Raw genomic sequence first — 18305 nt, 5'->3', positions numbered from 1 at the left:
ATGGTTCTGATGAATTTCTTTGCACTCCCTGTCCTCTTGATCTTCTCCCAAATCGTGCAAATTACATATATGTACGAGGTATCTTTGATATGTTTCTTGCCTTAAGATGCCTAAATCTATGCTATCTCTTAAATTTCTAGGATAATCATTTTTTATTGCAGGGGGAGTCACTCAGAAAGATTGTCCCTATAGATGTATATCAGACAAGTACAGAATGCCGAATTGCTACACACCTCTAGAGGAACTTATTTATACTTTTGGGGGTCCCTGGCCATTTTCAATAATGTTATCATTGGTTTTGTTGCTGCTGGCTCTGCTACTAAGCACCTTAAGAATCAAGTTGATTGGTTCTGGTTCATATCCTAGTTCAAGTTCAATAGACCATAATCATCACCGTTTTCCGTATCTTCTTTCTCTTTCTGAGGTACTATTCTGATAACAAAATTCCAGTGTTTAATTAGCTTTTTATGGAGAGGTTATTGTAAACTAGGTGCGTGGTGCTAGAGCTGAAGAGACTCAAAGTCATGTGCACAGAATGTACTTCATGGGTCCTAATACTTTCAGAGAACCTTGGCATCTTCCTTATTCACCTCCCCATGCTATAATTGAAATTGTGTAAGAGAAGCTACATATTCATTTGTCATGGATTCTTTATAACATATTGCTCTGTATGCGGGTTGTATGAATGAATTCCAAATCACTTGTAGAGTTGTATTTTTGCTAGTGTATGAACATTTTTCTTGCATTTTTTTTTTCTTGTCATCAACCAAACACTTAATTCTAATTTTTTGTTCGAATTGTAGATCTTCAGTAAATACCTTTTTATTTAGGTTGAGCTCATTGTATTTCTGGAGTTCTGATATTTTACCATGAAAAACTTCTTGTATGAAATATTTTATATAGATTAAAAAGGTCTATGTACAGGAGACACTCCTGACTACAAATTCTGTATCAAACATTTTTTATATAAGGAGAAGATAAAGAAGAACCCTAGTTTGAAAAGCTTATATTACATAAGCATTTAGTCTTGTATCATATTATAAAATGTCATAATTATGATTTAAATTAAGATTTAACCTAACTGGTATGCAGGTATGAAGATGCATTTAATAGATTTATTGATGAGATCAACTCTGTTGCTGCATATGATTGGTGGGAGGGATCAGTGCACAGCATACTTTCAGTTATTGCATATCCTTGTGCTTGGTCCTGGAAACATTGGCGGCGAAGAGTAAAAATTAGTCGCCTTCAGGAATATGTGAAATCTGAATATGATCATGCATGCCTACGCTCCTGTCGATCACGAGCTTTGTACAAAGGGATGAAGGTTTGATTTGCACTCTAGCACAGTATTTAACATCATGGAATAATTTATGTGAAGTTCCTGTTTAGTGGCTTTTATTAATGTTACAATTTTTCACATCGAGAAGACACAAAATAGACAGATCCAAGAAAGCAGAAGCCCTTAAGGCCTAAACATATCAAATTAGGAAGTTTTATGTGGAAAATATCCAATTGTAATAAATTATCTGACTGAGTGTTCATATGTGGAGTCCCTGACAATAAGGGGTGAGAGGAAATAGAAAGGATTCAGGGGTTAGATTGATGATCACTTTGATGTTGTGAACATTGCCCGTGGAATTTGTGTTGGGGCTTTGGTGGGTTTTAGTGTATATTGAAGGAATAATCTAGTAGGTTTTTGACGAGGTGAATCATAGAAGTAATAGGTACTGTTGTATATAGCTAACACTTCATATAGCTATATCATGAGAATTCAGGTGATGTTCTCTCAAGCTTACCATATTGCATTGTCTCCCTTATTTTCTCACAAAAGTAAAACAATATTATTTATATATAACAATGTGATCCATGTATATATGTTAATGTAATAAATCTGAATCTTTAATGTGTAACTCATCTATTTTCATGAATAACTAACTGTATTGGAATCTATGACCTTCCAGTTGTGGGCTTCAAATTTCCGTCCTTATTAATGTCTTTAAGAGACCGTTGATGCAGGTTGGGGGAACACCAGATTTAATGGTTGCATACATTGATTTTTTCCTTGGTGGTGATGAGAAGCGATTAGATATTGTATCAATTATACAAAAGAGATTTCCCATGTGCATAATTTTTGGTGGGGATGGAAGCTACATGGCACCTTATAATCTTCACAACGATACACTATTGACCAACCTCCTTGGCCAGGTGTCTTGAGTTGAATCTTACTGTTTCAGTTTTTTATTTACCTCTGCGTGTAACTGATATATGAATCTCACATTTTATAATCACAGCATGTCCCGGCAACTGTTTGGAATCGCTTGGTAGCTGGCCTGAATGCTCAGTTACGGACAGTGAGGCAAGGGTCAATTCGTACCGCACTAGGTCCTGTTATTGATTGGATAAATAGCCATGCAAACCCCCAACTTGAGTTCCATGGAGTTAAAATTGAGCTAGGATGGTTCCAAGCAACTGCTTCTGGTTACTATCAGCTGGGTATTGTTGTCGCAATAGGTGATTATTCCCTACATGATTTGCACCAGTCTGATACCTGGGTTGGTTCTGATGAAGCTATAAGGTAATTTATGATCTTAAGTTAATGCTGTATGCAGCCCTTATTTTTCTACTCAATCCTATTAAGATCACCGGGATGAATTATTTAGTTTGGTGCTGAGTTATTAGTAGTAAATGCCAACTGTAACTAAATAATGGTGCTTACTCAAAGGAAGATGGGAAATTTTACTGTTCAAAACCATAAAGCTTATATTGTTCATCAGTCATCACCATTGTCATTTCGTCAGTGATAGAAATGAGAGTTTAGATAATGCTTGTGTTTAGGAATATGACCTGACAACATTAGATGGATAAGAAAGGTGCTAAGTGGTTATTCTCAAGTGTAGCACAACAGTTTGGAATCTTATGGTGCATTATCCTTTTATGGTATCAATGAGTGTTTAGAGTTGATGCTTGGCTCCCATGCTAATTTAAATTGATATTTGAATTCAACACAATGTCTGTGTGCTTATGCTCTGTCAATGTTTCAAAACTGTTCAATTCTCTCGGCAGAAGGCATTTCGGGGATGCAAAAAGCGTTGATATCTTTTTTCTTTAAGCTTTTATAGTTGCGTCATTTCTTGACAATGTTCTAGTTAGTTTGGTACTGCGAGTATTAATGGTTTGCCTTTAGATTCTAGATGTTTATTAGCTAGAAAGGATTCTTATTTGGATACTCATGGCAGGAAAAATGTGGCTCATGGAAAGAATCTGATGCAACTGCAGCATAGTTGGCCCTACATCAGCAATTCATTATCTCTTAAAAGGATAACTGGAGGAATTAATGGGGGCCTAATAAATGATGCTACCTTGAGATCATTAGACTTCAAAAGGGACTTCCTATTTCCACTTTCTTTGCTGTTGTGCAACACTAGACCTGTTGGTCGTCAGGTAGTTAAATTTTTTGGCATTTCATCTCACTGTTCAGCTATAAATTGAATGTTATCTAATGCTCAGTATCTCTATCAGGACACTGTGCAGCTGCTGATCTCTTTGATGCTTTTAGCAGATCTTTCTGTCACTCTCCTCATGTTGCTTCAGTTCTACTGGATTTCTCTTGCAGCTTTTCTTTCTGTTTTGCTAATCCTTCCATTGTCTCTACTTTCTCCATTCCCTGCTGGTTTGAATGCTTTATTCAGCAAGGAACCTAGAAGAGCTTCACTTTCTAGAGTATATGCACTATGGAATGCCACTTCTCTGTCCAATATTGTAAGTTCTTTCTTTGTACAATTCAGCCAAACTGTCTATTGCATGTGTATAAGTGAACAGCAGCAAGCAAGCTTCACTTGTAAACAAAACCTCTAATCAATCTAATGTAATGATCTTCCCCCTCAACTAGGGACAAAATAAATAAATAAATAAAAAGGAAACTGAGAATAAGGAAGAAAACAGCAGTGGCCCATAAAAATGGGAAGAAAATGATATTGCCAAGCCAAGGTGGCAAGGCCGAATGACCACTACATGATAGGTGGAGGGGAAGACAGTTGTAAAATTCTAGACATTGAATTCTTAGCCTTTCAAGATATAATATTCATGTGCAACCATTTAGAAATATTTCCTGCTTTCATCTAACTTGTGTGTGTGTGTGTGTGTGTGCAGGGAGTTGCTTTTGTTTGTTGCCTTGTTCATTATGCATTCTCTCACTTCCAGCACCCTGATGAGGCAAATACACGGAATACTAAGAGGTAAGGGTGCCAACTTCTTAATGGCACCATTTGATCTTATTCAACAGTGACATATATTACAAACAACCTATATTTTTTTTTTATCTAAATTATCTCTGGCAGTACAATAAATAGCCAACCCTAAAGAATAATAGCATCTTCTAATCCGTGTTTACAGTAACTCATATTTGAACATGATGGCTGGTTTGAGTCTGTCAATCTTTGAACTGTTTCTTTGTAGGAAGCCTTGGAATGATTTTGTGTGTGAAATATATCACGTGTTATCTATTATAATTATTTTCTATTTTCTATATGTTGAAGCTGTATGCAAACTAGAATATCACACATATACACATAGAAGAGTGATGTTGTAAATCATGTATGTCCATAATGAATAATCATTTAACATAAAAAGACTAGAGTTCTGGAAAACAAGGATGCTATTTCAAAATTTATATAGGTTCCAATGAATAACATGTTATATTAGATAAAGCATAATCCTGAGATAAACCTTTAGGCACTGGCATGACGACCAATGATCACTAAACCTTATGGCAGTACTGATGTAAGCATGGTCTGAGTAAATTGGTGCCATCTTCATTGTCTATTATAGACATTTCAACATAGAGCAATATTTGAGATGCCAAATTCCCCAAGGTCTCATCCAGTAGCTTCTATCTATCTCTTTCCAGTAGCCCACCACTTGCCAATAACCGCTGGATGCCCCTCATAATTTTTTGTTCATGGAGTTTTGAGTTATCACAGATAAGGCACTGGCTTTGTGATGAAAAAAGAAAAACTTCAATAAAACCATTTATTTACTCCTCTGAGAAACTGCTTTTAGATGGGCTTTCTGCTTTGCTTCTAGTAAATTTTATGTTGGTCCTTGTTTTCAAGTTTGGATGGATTGTCTTGCAGGGAAGATGATAAATGCTGGCTTTTGCCGGTCATCCTTTTTCTGTTCAAGTCAATACAAGCTCGCTTTGTCAATTGGCACATAGCAAATACAGAAATCCAAGATTTTTCTCTCTTTTGTCCGGATCCAGATGCTTTCTGGGCTCATGAACCTGGTTTATGATAGCAAATAGGAGGAAAGAAGCATTAGAATGTGAACATGGATGTTAAGCTTTTTGACAAACCCATTGGTTCAGAAGGAGGCTTTGTTTCGTTGTGGTTCTGAGCCGTGCTGTGTAAATACATTCAGAGATATGTACAGGAGAATCAATCAAGTACAGTTCTGTAGCTTTGCTTCATTGTAAAAAACCACAGAGTACAACAAAGGCACGTAGGATTCCTCACATTGGCTGCTTTTTCCGAGGTTAATACTGAAGATCTCAGTTTTTTCATTGTAAATTTCGGTTGTTTTCATTTTTTATTTCTTTTCTTCCTGCAAATTTTGCCATTAAATGCCATAGAAGCATATAAAGTGGTTCTCTTTCTCATACCCCAGGGGAGAAACTCTAACCTTTCTTTTGTCTACCATTTTTGTCGTTCTTTACCTTTTTTTTTTTAAAACCAGTTTTTCTTCCCATTTCCTGGTGTTTTATACGGAATAGTATAGTATGAAAGATCACAGTGATTGGATAGCATTTCCTGTTAAGCCTGACATCCTAACGTGCACTCGGGTTGCGGATGTGATAAAAGCTCCCTTTTCCTATATATTGAAGGTTTTGAATCATGATGTTTTTAAGTTGAGTAAAGTATTGTTTTTGTTGAGGTAAGTCCTAAACTATGATGCACGGCATCGATACGGACACGGGACACGGGACATGCCGATACTTACATTTTAAAATTTTATAAGATACGGGGGACACACATACGTATATTTAATGTCTTATTTTAATTATATCAAGTATTTAAAATATCTTTTTATTTTAATAAATAATAATATATACTATATCTAAATTTATTTCAAGAATATATGTTAAAAATAAGACTGGATATGTTGATACGTGATGGTATTTAGGTGTGTCCAAGTGTGTTCGGAGGAGAATTTTTTATTTTTTATTAAGACACGATTGGACACAGCAGACACGCGTGTCGGACGAGTGTCGGTGAGTGTCGTGTCCGAAATGTGTCAGACACGTGGACACGGCAATTCAGCGAAGTGTCCGTGCTTCATGGGTCCTAAAGCTGTCCCTAATGTTTAAATCGTCCTATTTAAGTCCCTAACGTTTCAAAATTGATTCAATGTTGTCCAGGGATCCGTTAACAGAATTGACGGCGGGACAAAATTGAGACGATTTTAAAACGTTAGGGAGTTAAATAGGACGAAAACGTTAGGGACAAAAACGATACATAAAAAATTTTAATTTAATTTTATCTTTCAATAATATTAATTTTTTACTATACATAGTTGTTTTACTCGAATTTTTGTTGCATTGTTAACAACAAATAAATCAACAATTTTCGAGTTTTGTTTCACAATCTTAATTTAAGGAGCAGAAACGACTCCTTTTGTGGATGTCTCAAGGTCTCAATTGTAGTTTCGAAAGTAAAATTAAAGATAAAAAGAAAACATGCAAGGTGATAGGAAATTAAAAAGAAGATGAAGGAAGAAACATGAACGTAAAAGAGAAAAGAGAAAAGGACGTAAAAGTAGAGAAATTTTATTAATAAAAACTGGAAAAAAGCAAAGTACAAGAGGAATTACTTAAGATTTCCAATTTTACTCTGGCTGAGAGCGTTTTTTGGGTTTCTAAGCGTTTTCCAAGAAGAACTGAACTGATTACAATATTTTCCTAAAGCTCTATTTATAGACTAACCTAATGTCAGCTAACAGTTACCATTTGTACACCACTTGCGAAAAATTTGAATTTCTTGTAACTGTTCTCGCACCCAGGGGCGGAGCTTAGTTAAGACAAGGGGGCCATGATCCCCCAACTTTTGTTAAAAAAATTAGTAGTACTTTTTCAGAAAATAAAAAATAATTCAGTTGGCTCAAATACTTTAATTTACTATGACATAAAATATTAAAATTCAATCTTCATCTCTTGCTTTTATTGCACAATAGTTTTTTAGTTTTAAACATTCAAACTTTGTTAGATTTGGACTGAACTGAGTGTATTTGTATTTCGCAGCTCTCTATTCAATAAGCAACACTCCATCTACCTTTGAATTCAAATATAAAAAATTAGGTATTTTTTATTTATGTAATTTAATATTATTTTATATTTTACTGTTTATTTAATTTAATTTTTTAATGATAAAAAATATTAGAATATTCAATAAGTATTGATATTATTGTATTTGTATAAATTGATAAAAAAATCAATAAATATTATAAATTTTAATATTTATCCTTCTAATTTCTTTTTTACATATTTTACAGGATATATATTCAAATTTTTATATAAAATAATCATGAAAAATCAAAGAATTGATGCATTTTTAAGAGGAAGGCTAATATTCAAGAAGGAGAACATATAATTTTTATAATAGGAAAAGTATAGGTAGACAATGAAAATACTAAACAATGTGAACAATGGATAGATCAGATGTTCATTTCACTAGGTGTGCGGATGATTATTATTCTAATATTAAGATTTAGGTGGTTAATTTAGAGGTGTAGTGTGTTTTAATTTGATTGGTGGTTGTTCATATTGTTTAAAAAAATTATTGGTTACCTAGCATTACCCTTTACAAAATCAACACTTGTGGATAGTTTTTATACTTTAATGAATCACGAAGAAAGTGAGATACAACCTTCAAAAGTTCAAAGATCTGATGAGTTTGACTTTAATTCTTTTGAACGAGACACTGAAAAACGGTTTTAAATTTGGCAATATCACCCAAATTAGAGAGATGAGGTTAGGCGAACTTATCTTAAATGGAGTCCATATCAAAAACATCTTAACAATTATCTTCTATCTGGCCCCCCAAAAGTTTATTTCAAGTTCCGCCACTGTCTGCACCTCTTGTGAATTTCAAAAGTTAAATAGATAGCTGTTTTACTCAAATTTTAACGCTCTATGTTGATAACTGCTCCTGCATATAGCACGTCCTGTAATTTAGGCTTAATTCAAATTTTGAATAAAAATTGCTTCTTTGCTAGTTAATTAGAAGCTTCTTATTTAAAATAAAAGTAATATGATTAAGTGTAATTTACTTAGATGATTAAAAAATAATTGAATATTATGTATAGTAAAAAATTGATATTATTAAAGGATAAAATTAAAATTTATTTCTATGTATCATTTTTGTCCCTAACATTTTCGTCCTATTTAAGTCCCTAACATTTCAAAATCGTTTCAATTTCGTCCCACCATTAATTCTGTTAACAGATCCCTAATGGCAGGACAATTGAGTCAATTTTAAAACGTTAGGAACTTAAATAAGACGATTGAAACGTTAGAGATAACTTTAAAACTTACCCCAAACGTTAGAGACAAAAACAATATTTTACTCTTTTAAGTTTTAACGTCTCAGCATTATGAAAATAGAGCCGCTCCCATTCAAAAGAACAATACGGGAAGCAGTTGACGAACGCAATTACGTCTCACATGAAGACATTTTTGAGTTGCCACCATTTGACTATTCTTGTGCAAACTAAAGTCGAATAATATAGATTCCGAACCAAAAAAAGTTGACCATATAGATGGATGCTTTCTCTATCTTTCAATTATTCTAGTCAAAATAACTTTAAAAGCTAGACAAGAAAATAATTTCTATAAAAAAATCATAGTGAGAAATTGAGGATATCGTATAATTTGTTTTCATACGAACCTACAATATTTATTAGGCATTTTCATAGTTTATTTGATTTCTGTAACATGTAGGTCCGATTCTAGTTATACATAAAAGCGACAATAGAACCAACTGACTGAGAGAGAGAATACAGAAGTGCTCCATTGGTTGGTGAAAAAAACTGAATAGATTAAGCACAATAAAAATTACATTGATACAACAAAATTTACAGAATAAAGTGGGAATGAAAAGGGAGTGGGTTAACTGCGGGTCGAACGCAGAAAAGAAAAATGTACTTACAAGTTACAAAAGAGCACCGACAGTAAATGGGGTCAGTCTCTGTAATATGCAGCTCTTTTCCAAGCCGTGTCTTACTCAAGTTTTGCTCAAACACGATCACCGTCCACCGTAATAGATTTAAATGAGCGGTCTCCAATGCCGCAATATTAACGACAATGCATAGAGATCATGGTGGGACCAAATGGTTGAATGTAGGACGTGCTAGTCAACGTCTTAGGGATAATACTGTCACAATTTTGAGTGCTGCCTCCAAGGGCACCCGCCCTCAAAAGCTTGCTCTAACACATCTTCCATTCGCTTTGCAAGATGTATCTGTTCAGAAAGTTCAGAAAGGAAACTATGAATGATTCGTTTCAGTGATATGGAAGTCATTAAGGACCTCGTGAAGCATGATAGTTGAATACAAAAATATGCACATGGCCTATGCTATCTGAGAATGTATTCAAGTCCAAAAAGGAGAAAATTTTTTAACACCAAATACGTGTATATACCTTAATACTAGTTACTCTTTCTGTCCACTATTAAGTGTCAGATTGGATACACGGATTTTGACATCAACTATAAAATTGCCCAGACTTGCTGAACAAAAATGTAGAAACAAACTTACCTCCAAGTTGTTCAGCACCGAGGATGGTACTTCAGCCAAGTCCTTCAAGTTCTTCTCAGGTAGGATGACTCTCCTAATACCATACCGATGTGCAGCTAATATCTGTGAAAAAATTAAGGAATCACTAATAATAAAATTTTGTAGCATTAAAGATGAACGCAGAATAAATCACGTATTTGCACCTACCGCTATACATTACCAGTAACATATTTCATAAAGTTTACACTTGTCATGAGGACACAAGTAAATGTACCTTATCCTTGATACCACCAACAGGTAGTACGAGACCCCTTAATGTCATTTCCCCTGTCATAGCAGTATCTGATCTCATTCTTTTCCGGCTGAAAAGTGATACCAATGCTGTGACCAAAGTCACACCAGCTGAAGGCCCGTCTTTAGGTACAGCACCAGCAGGAAAATGTATATGTACATCGCGGCCCTCCAACAGATTAATGCCTTCTGTGGCAGCCAGCCTAAGATCAGCTGCTCTTGTTCTTACCTATAAATAAATCCTTAATAATCAATGAAACAAGTAGTGAACCTTAAATTATGACATGTATAATAATAGTGAAGTGGCACTTGGTGTTAACAGGTGCATCATGCATACTGGAATTGACTTGACCAAAATTCAGTCTAAAATATTGAAGAAAATGTTATTCCTAACTGTTGGAGGAACAATTCAATGCTTTCAAGAATTTTTGTTAGTAACACACTTAATCCTTAGGTTTCAACCTACGGTTCAACTTCTGTTTCAAGAATAAGGGTAGCTTGGATCTCACTTTAAATTGCTAAGTCATGGAGACTCCTATAACAGTTAAGAGCCAATTCTCTTACAGCCCTATCTAGTTATGTAAAGGCTTATGAATACATGAAACATGACACATTATTTGAGAAAATTTAGGAGGAACAAACACATTCATGAGAAAAGTGAGCTAAAAATCAATTAGACATAGACAATTACCCATGTTAAAGCAATCTGAGCAGATTCTTTGATGACATCACCAAGTTGTCCAGTCAGGTGCAATTCACCCTTCCCCACCATTGCTGTAGCCTCCACAAACTGAACTTCTCCACCAAAACTAGTCCAAACTAGCCCCACAGATACCCCAGGGGTTGCCACACGTTGTTCGGCCTCTCTTCCATCAAACTTTGGAGGCTGCAATTGATGACATCAGCATATTAGGCGCAACACACCTTTAAGCATATTACATATATAAGATCCCTTTCAAGAGGACATCACATACAAAGCTCCCGTTCACGTAATATATTAGAGCCACACTCTAAAATGCAGTACAACATAGTACCACATTTAGAGAAGCAAACAAATCATATGCCAAAAATGTAGGGACTTAAATTCATTTCATTTACCCCAAGCACTTTTTCAAGCATGGCTTCATCAACAACCAACGGAGAGGTGATCCTGAATGTGTTTGAAATGTCTTGATTGTTGACACCCATTGGTATAACTTCCATTTCAACTTCAGCACCATCAGCAAGTCTGTTTTCCAGAAGTGGTGTAGCTAGTCCCTCCATCCCTTTGTTTAGTGGGACAAACTGTTCTTGCTCTGCTACTCTTACAGCAGCAGCACGAGCAAGGGAAGCGAGATTCCTTTCCAAATTTCGTACACCAGCTTCCCTAGTATATCTATGAATAACAAGCTTGACCATCCCCTTCATTAAAATAATGCTGATCAGCATCCTATATAACAAAATTGCTTTCATAGATAAACTGTATAGAGTATCTCTTTACAACATGCAGCATATTTTTGTTAGCTCCATTGTGTTTGTTTAGTAGACAATGTGAAAGCAAAGAATGCAGCCCCTTGGGACTACTAAAGATATACTTCCAGTGCTCAATTAAGAAAATGTATGATGACATTAAAAAATATAGCTAAGTTTCCACTATTATGCACACTTGGGAAGGAGTGATTGAATGGACACAATAATATTATTTTGGATTTTGAACATCATATTACCATTTAAACCCAGGTGAAGTGTCAGGTCTCATTTTTCCTGTGCCCCTTCTCTTCGGAACATGGTAAAAGAAAATTTATTCGTTTGATGGTTTTTATTTCTTTCTTTTATTCTTTCTTTTTTTGATGGCACTGAAAATATATGTACTTCCAGTGAATGAGAACCCCTTTTCTCACTGTTTCAAGAATTTCATTTACGTCAAAACATACCTCTGGAATTTGAAGAAATTCAGAACTCAACCCATGCTGTTCCAAAACTCTAGGAATCAAATGTCGCATGGCTATGCTTAGCTTTTCCTCAGCTGTATATCCAGGAAGCTCAATGACCTCCATCCTGTCAAGGAGAGGTGGTGGAATCGGCTGTGCCCTATTTGCTGTAGCCACAAATATTACCTTGGAAAGATCAAATGGAACATTCAAATAGCTATCTCACTTAAGGAACAACTTTGGATTATTTATATATTTAGTTGCATTGTGCAATAAAAGATAGTTATGACAACAGAAATTAACTTGTTCTCAGGATATAAAAGACACTAATAATAATTCCCATACAAAATTGCTGAATCATCCTTGATGAATTGAATTTCACAGCTGATACAAAATAAAAAAAAAGCGGGCTATTTTTCTTATAATCAATTACAAAAATAATTTTAATCTTACAGATTTTTTTTCCAGTAACGGTGGAAATGGAAAGATAGAAAAAAAATTTAACCCAATCTGGAAATGGATAACTGATACTGCATCATTTAAAACTAAGAAGAAAACTCTGAAACCATTCTCCACCAGAGAAAGATTTTCTACATGAATTGGCAAAACTTACTACTAAGAGAGGGAAGATATAATGAAGATTATAGGATACTGATCATTGAATGTTTTATTTTGTTCTGGATCAAGAACTTCTAGCAATGCTGAAGCTGGATCTCCACGAATATCAGAACCAGTCTTGTCAATTTCGTCGAGCAGCATGACAGGATTGCAGACAGCTACTCTCTAAAGGTCAGATGTCAAAAGCAGTATGAGATTCCTAAGGGGAAAAAGAAATTATAGTATTTGATAAATTTTATCTATTTTGGCCCAATTTTATACTTTAAAAATGTATCTTATATGTGTACATGAAGAAAAATAAACATGCAGCTTTTTCAAAATAACCTCACATCATACGATCACGAAAGGATAAATTAACTTAGCCACATGAAATCAAGTTGAAACTACTTCTTAAGCTCTCAATGAACATTTCCAAATTTATGTTTCTCTACATTTTGAATGAACTTCCAGCCTTAGTGGCCTCCCTCTCCTTAAAGAAAACATTTTCCAGGATTAAAGAGAAAATACAGAGAGGAGAGTCCAAAAAGCAAATGGCCAAAAGCATATAAGCTCTTGCAGGCATTGTGTATTATAAAACCTCTAGCCATCAATGGCTTACTCCAAGCATTGCAAATACCATACAACACAAATCAGATACTATATTCAATATTCAAGTTGAATTGTGAACCTTTAGTCCATCTATGAGCCTCCCAGGCATGCTTCCAATGTATGTTCTCCTGTGTCCTCTAATATCAGCTTCATCCTTGACACCACCAAGGGATATGCGCACAAATTTTCTGCCCAAAGCTGAAGCAATAGAAGATGCCAATGATGTTTTCCCAACACCTGGCGGTCCAACAAAGCACAATACAGGGCCCCTTGCATCTGGCTTAAGCTGCAATGTAAATATTTAAATCAGATATACATTATACTGCACCGTGCAACAGAATACTAGCTATTTATAGGTGGGATGAGTAACAAAGCACCTTGCGAACAGCCAAGTACTCAATTATCCGTTGCTTGACCTTCACTAAACCATAATGATCTCTGTCCAGGCGCTCCTGTGCTGCTCTCAAGTCAAGTTCAATTTCTTTGCTGGCCTTCTGCCATGGCAGATCAGCAAGAAGTTCCAGATAAGCCCGTGAACTGCTATACCCAGGTTGCTGGGGCTGCATTTTTTTAAGTCTCCTGAGGGATAACATCACATTAAAGTCAATTGACTTTCTACATAAAATTTTAGAATACTTGGACCATGGTGATCCTAGAGTTTTTTGAAATTGAAATTTATAGTGAGAAATTCCGTCATCCTCATCATCATCATCATCACCAAGTTCCTCTTTTATAGCCCTCATCTAAAATGTATATTACAAAAAAGCATAGAGCAGTTCAATCAGATAAAAGCTCAAACAAGACTATAGAGACAAAAAATACTTCATTGTGACAACATCAACCAAAAGCAAAGACTTAAGTCCTTGGCAATAATATATCACCATTTGCATCAAATTACTGCCAGAAGAAAGCAAACACGCCCAAGTCCTTGGGGGCAAAGCTATTCCGATATCATCTAAAAAACTACAGCTAGCAGCCTTAGAGGACAACAATTGTTATGCTTCTAACCGATAAGTCATTGCCTTAGTATAACGATTAACGAGCTTTGTTACATGTAACTTCGTTTAATAATTTATATTTATTAACAAGCTACGGACTTATAGTATTGATATACTCTCTTTCTATCTCCCTATATTTCCACTTAATATTTTCTACAGAGAGGAACAAAAGGTACAAAAATCACCATTTGAGCAAACTATAAGACATGCTGATTGCCTAAACAACGTGATAATAGAGGCACTAAAAGTTTTCACAAACTGCCATTCACAGCCAGCTATAGCCTGTATCACTAGCTCCTACACATGAATAAATCTCTTACACCGTAGAAGTCATTGTCATTGGAAGCTTCTAGCTTGAAAGATTTAATTTAATTTAATTTTGTTATGGTATAAATCCCTTTCAGTATTTCACCTGTACCCTTGCATTTACCATGTATTTAGGATATGATGTGAGAAAGCTAACCTGTTGACGCAGAAGAAATTCCTTTTGAGATTTTGACAGTTGTCCTTCAACCTTTTGTGAAATTTTCTCTGCTACACGGATAGACTGTTGGCAATGAACAAAAGCCGAATGAAAGACAAACAATGGAAAATCAAATCCATATGAAGCATCATATATCCTGTAACTTACTTGTAAGTGCCTATCAACTAATTCAGTTGCTTTTGAAAGCCTCACTTTAGGATCAACTGAATCCAACATAGAGAGTTGTTCTTCAAAGCTTATCTCAAAGCTAGCAACAAATATATCAGCCAACTTGTGAACTGGGACAGTCTCCAAAAGAACCTTTGTCCTTCCACCAGTTTTTTGTTTCTATAAACAAGCATACATATAAGCAAGTAATGCTAATCTGACATTGAAACAGAACAGGCACAGAATATCCTCGAGAGAACATAGCTAAGATACAATAGTCAAGTAACAAGTTATATTATTTACAAGCTATCCTAATCTAGATCCAGAGATTCCATTTTATATATTCAAGAAATACTTTATGCAATCATGGATTAGAAATATATAATGATCTTAACTGAAAGCTAGAACTTTTCAAAGATCAATGCTAAACAGTCTTCCATGCTTTAGTCAATGTTGCCATTTATTATTGGATTACAAATTTCTACCTGCTCTAGAAGAGAAATAAGCTCCATGGCAGTCGCTTTAAATTGGCGAGACAGCATTATGAAATCAGGGTCTTGCTCCACCTGTTCCATCTCTACATTAGAAAATGGAGGCAACTCAGTTTCTTCAAAGATAATGAACCAAAGGAGTTATACTAATAATAATAATAAAAAAAGTTCAAAGTTCTTTTCATTTTTCCCTTACAAATCAATATAGGTAAGGGAAAACAAAGAGAACATTAGGTGATAGCTACAACAACTATAATACTATATACAAAAAGAATAATCAAATTTTTAACCAATTCGCCATGACACATATAGCCTACCCATGCTACCACTATCATATTTTTCCAATACCAGTTACTTGTTCAATATTCAACATGCTTCAATGATCTATGTGTTCATAGTAAGAAAACAAAACCATAATTTAGAATGTTTACATCCGGTAGTGCAATTTTTCATGGTGATATCCTTGGGTGGAACATATTGTTACATGTATTTATCTTTTACATAATATTATAATTATAATTATTATCTGAATGCTAGTGATTTAAATGGCTACAAAGATGAAATGAGAAAAAGACACATCAAGAGAACAAAGTCTGAAAGCAATATCCTGAGCATAAAATATCCATTTCCTGTGTAGTAGCTGATGTTAAGCGACGGGGAAGAATAGTTTACCAGTCTTAGTCATCTCAAGCGAGGAGATCCTTGCAGTATGGTATGTCCCTCTTGTGCTTAGTTCTTGGACGCTGAATCTGCACAAACCTTCAAGAACAACTATATACGTGACCCTCCCACTTGGTTTCTCCACTCCCCTTGACAAGTGTAATGCTCGAGCAGCTACCCCCCTGGAATTGAAGGTCTATTAAAATTCACCTCAATCTGAAGATTTAATTTCTCATAATTCCATGATATAAGTTACTATTTTAGACCATACTAGTAACATGACCAAATTAAGGTACAAATATAAAATATGAACAATTAATTTAACAGGAAAAAGTCAACAAACTTAATCAAATCAATCAAATGAAAATATTTTACATATGGTCTGAATATATATGTTATATAGTAGATACTCATTTGAGATATACCTGTTATGCCAATGAACAACATCATTCTGATTTTTTGTATCAAGTTTATGAGAATCAGATGAACCACCTTGAAGTTTTGAGCTTTGATCTAGAGAATCAAGACCTACGATTACAAGAGAAAGTAAACAAAACCATTATGACAATATGCTCCTTTTTCCTTTAAAAGAAATGGAAAAAAGAAAACTACTAATCAATGTATCACCTTGAGACATAGTGGGACCCACTGGCTTAACTTCAGCAGCATCACGAACTGGCAAGATGCCAATCATCCCCTTCTCTTCTCGCTGCCAAAGCTCTTGTTCCACCAGCTTCACACTGCATATTCAATCAAGAACACATCCACATGCACGCCATATAGTGAAAAAGTTTAACTCGGCAACTATAACATATAGGCACAGGTAAACGCATTGCAGTAGTTAGCAGAGTCCATCCACAACACAATGGTTACATCAACTAAAAAGCGCGAGGGGAAACTCCGCACAAGGTTTTAACATCACAAGTTACCTAATGAAACAGACTAAGTAGTGCAAAATCACAGAAAGGATTTTTGAGCTCGGAGAATCAAAATACGATTAAATCACATAAATTTCATTTTATTTTTCTCAGCGACCAAAGAAATGAATGTGAGGGAGCTGAAGTGGTAGAGGAACCAACCTGGTTGGAGAAGTGCAGCGGATTCTGATGATGGCGCCGGGAAGCAGCACCTTGTTCCTGAAAGGAAGGATTGCCAACCGGCTCGGAAGCTCCACCGATTCCGCCATGTTCGTTTCGTCTTCTGAGGAAAACAAATAAAAAAGGAGCGAAATAATTGAAAAAGTGAAAAGAGAAAAACTGAAAAAGTGAATCGAATGAAAGGAAGAAACTAAAGAAAGGAATGAGATGGGATGTGGCGTACGGTTGGGTTGTGTCAGAGCTGAGAAGTGAGTAAGGTATGTTTCGTTGGTTTGGTTTTTATTGGCTTAGGCGCTTAGCTTTCAGTGTGTGAGGAAGTCGCATCCAAATTGGGACCTTTCGTTTTTACTGTAATTTTGGCAGTCTGTGTGTTTATGAATGTGCTCAATTTTCAGGTCTATCCATAACACGTATGCCATTTCGGGTAGTGGACTTGCTCTTTGTTCTTATTGGTCTATTATGTATTTATGTGTTTTATGTTTTCCTTCTGTGTATTGCTAATTTGCTATAGAGTAAATACCCTTTCCGCCCCCTGTCCATTTTGAAAATTGACTACTCGCTCCCTGACGTTTATTATTTATCAAATCGGTCCTTATCCATTTGCTCCGTGATACCAATTAGCCCTTGAGTTTGTTTCTCCGTTCAAAGTCGACGGAAAACGCTGAGGTGTAACGTGCAGGCCGTGACGTGGCTCTGGATCATCAAACGTGGATTGCTCTATAAGCATGTGGACAAATAAGTCCCTGCAGACTCAGCAAAGCGACGTCGTTTTGCTTGGAATCATTTTGCTCGTTTGGGGTGAAATCCCATTCTCCCCCCTGTGCACACCCCAATCACCATATCGTTCTCTCCTCAAAATTACGAAGAAACCCTAAGAGACCCAAACGTCTCCCTCCAAGCAAGCTGACAGAGACTTCCAACAGGGAGGTGTTGACGGTGCTGCAGACGGAGGAACTGATGGCGCTGCTAAGGTTAGTGTCACTCTCTGATCATGAAGCTTCGTTAGCTTGTGTTGCTCCATTTTTTTTTTACTGAACTTGGTTATTGTTAATGATGATCTGATCACCCCATGCATGTTCTAAAATGTTAAAATGAGGCCAGATGGAAGTTGTTAATTAATTTCTAATTATTGCACATTGTTGTTCTAATAGATGTCATATGAAATAGTCCCTGTTTTTCATCATGGGGGTTGGTTTGGCCGAGATGAAGATGGTGCATTGTTCTACCGCGAT

At 35.6% G+C, this 18305-nt stretch overlaps 2 protein-coding genes across 2 annotated transcripts in view; one reads left to right on the top strand and one right to left on the bottom strand.

The window, feature by feature from the left end:
* The window catches only part of LOC107642619, a gene marked incomplete in the record, with an annotated part of 16117 nt that extends 10314 nt beyond the window's left edge, over nt 1–5803 (top strand). The window contains 10 exon segments of the mRNA XM_016346028.2: nt 1–78; nt 162–424; nt 491–615; nt 1093–1327; nt 2020–2208; nt 2295–2578; nt 3240–3444; nt 3523–3762; nt 4153–4238; nt 5136–5803. Coding sequence (XP_016201514.1) covers nt 1–78; nt 162–424; nt 491–615; nt 1093–1327; nt 2020–2208; nt 2295–2578; nt 3240–3444; nt 3523–3762; nt 4153–4238; nt 5136–5295 — 1865 coding nt within the window.
* On the bottom strand, nt 9072–17461 carry LOC107642620 (lon protease homolog 2, peroxisomal). The gene is made up of 16 exons (XM_016346029.2): nt 17056–17461; nt 16604–16716; nt 16402–16504; nt 15989–16158; nt 15311–15402; nt 14826–15005; nt 14658–14741; nt 13574–13939; nt 13276–13482; nt 12643–12773; nt 11994–12207; nt 11179–11481; nt 10772–10966; nt 10064–10309; nt 9811–9912; nt 9072–9515 (listed from the first exon to the last, which is right to left on the bottom strand). Exons 1-16 carry the CDS (start codon nt 17160–17162, stop codon nt 9432–9434), a joined length of 2697 nt encoding a protein of 898 aa, XP_016201515.1. The 5' UTR covers nt 17163–17461; the 3' UTR covers nt 9072–9431.

The sequence above is a fragment of the Arachis ipaensis genome, chromosome B05 (assembly GCF_000816755.2).
Source record: "Arachis ipaensis cultivar K30076 chromosome B05, Araip1.1, whole genome shotgun sequence".
In the NCBI taxonomy this organism is placed as follows: domain Eukaryota; kingdom Viridiplantae; phylum Streptophyta; class Magnoliopsida; order Fabales; family Fabaceae; genus Arachis; species Arachis ipaensis.
Note: the sequence above shows the minus strand (reverse complement) of the source record. Positions and strands in the feature narration are given on the sequence as shown.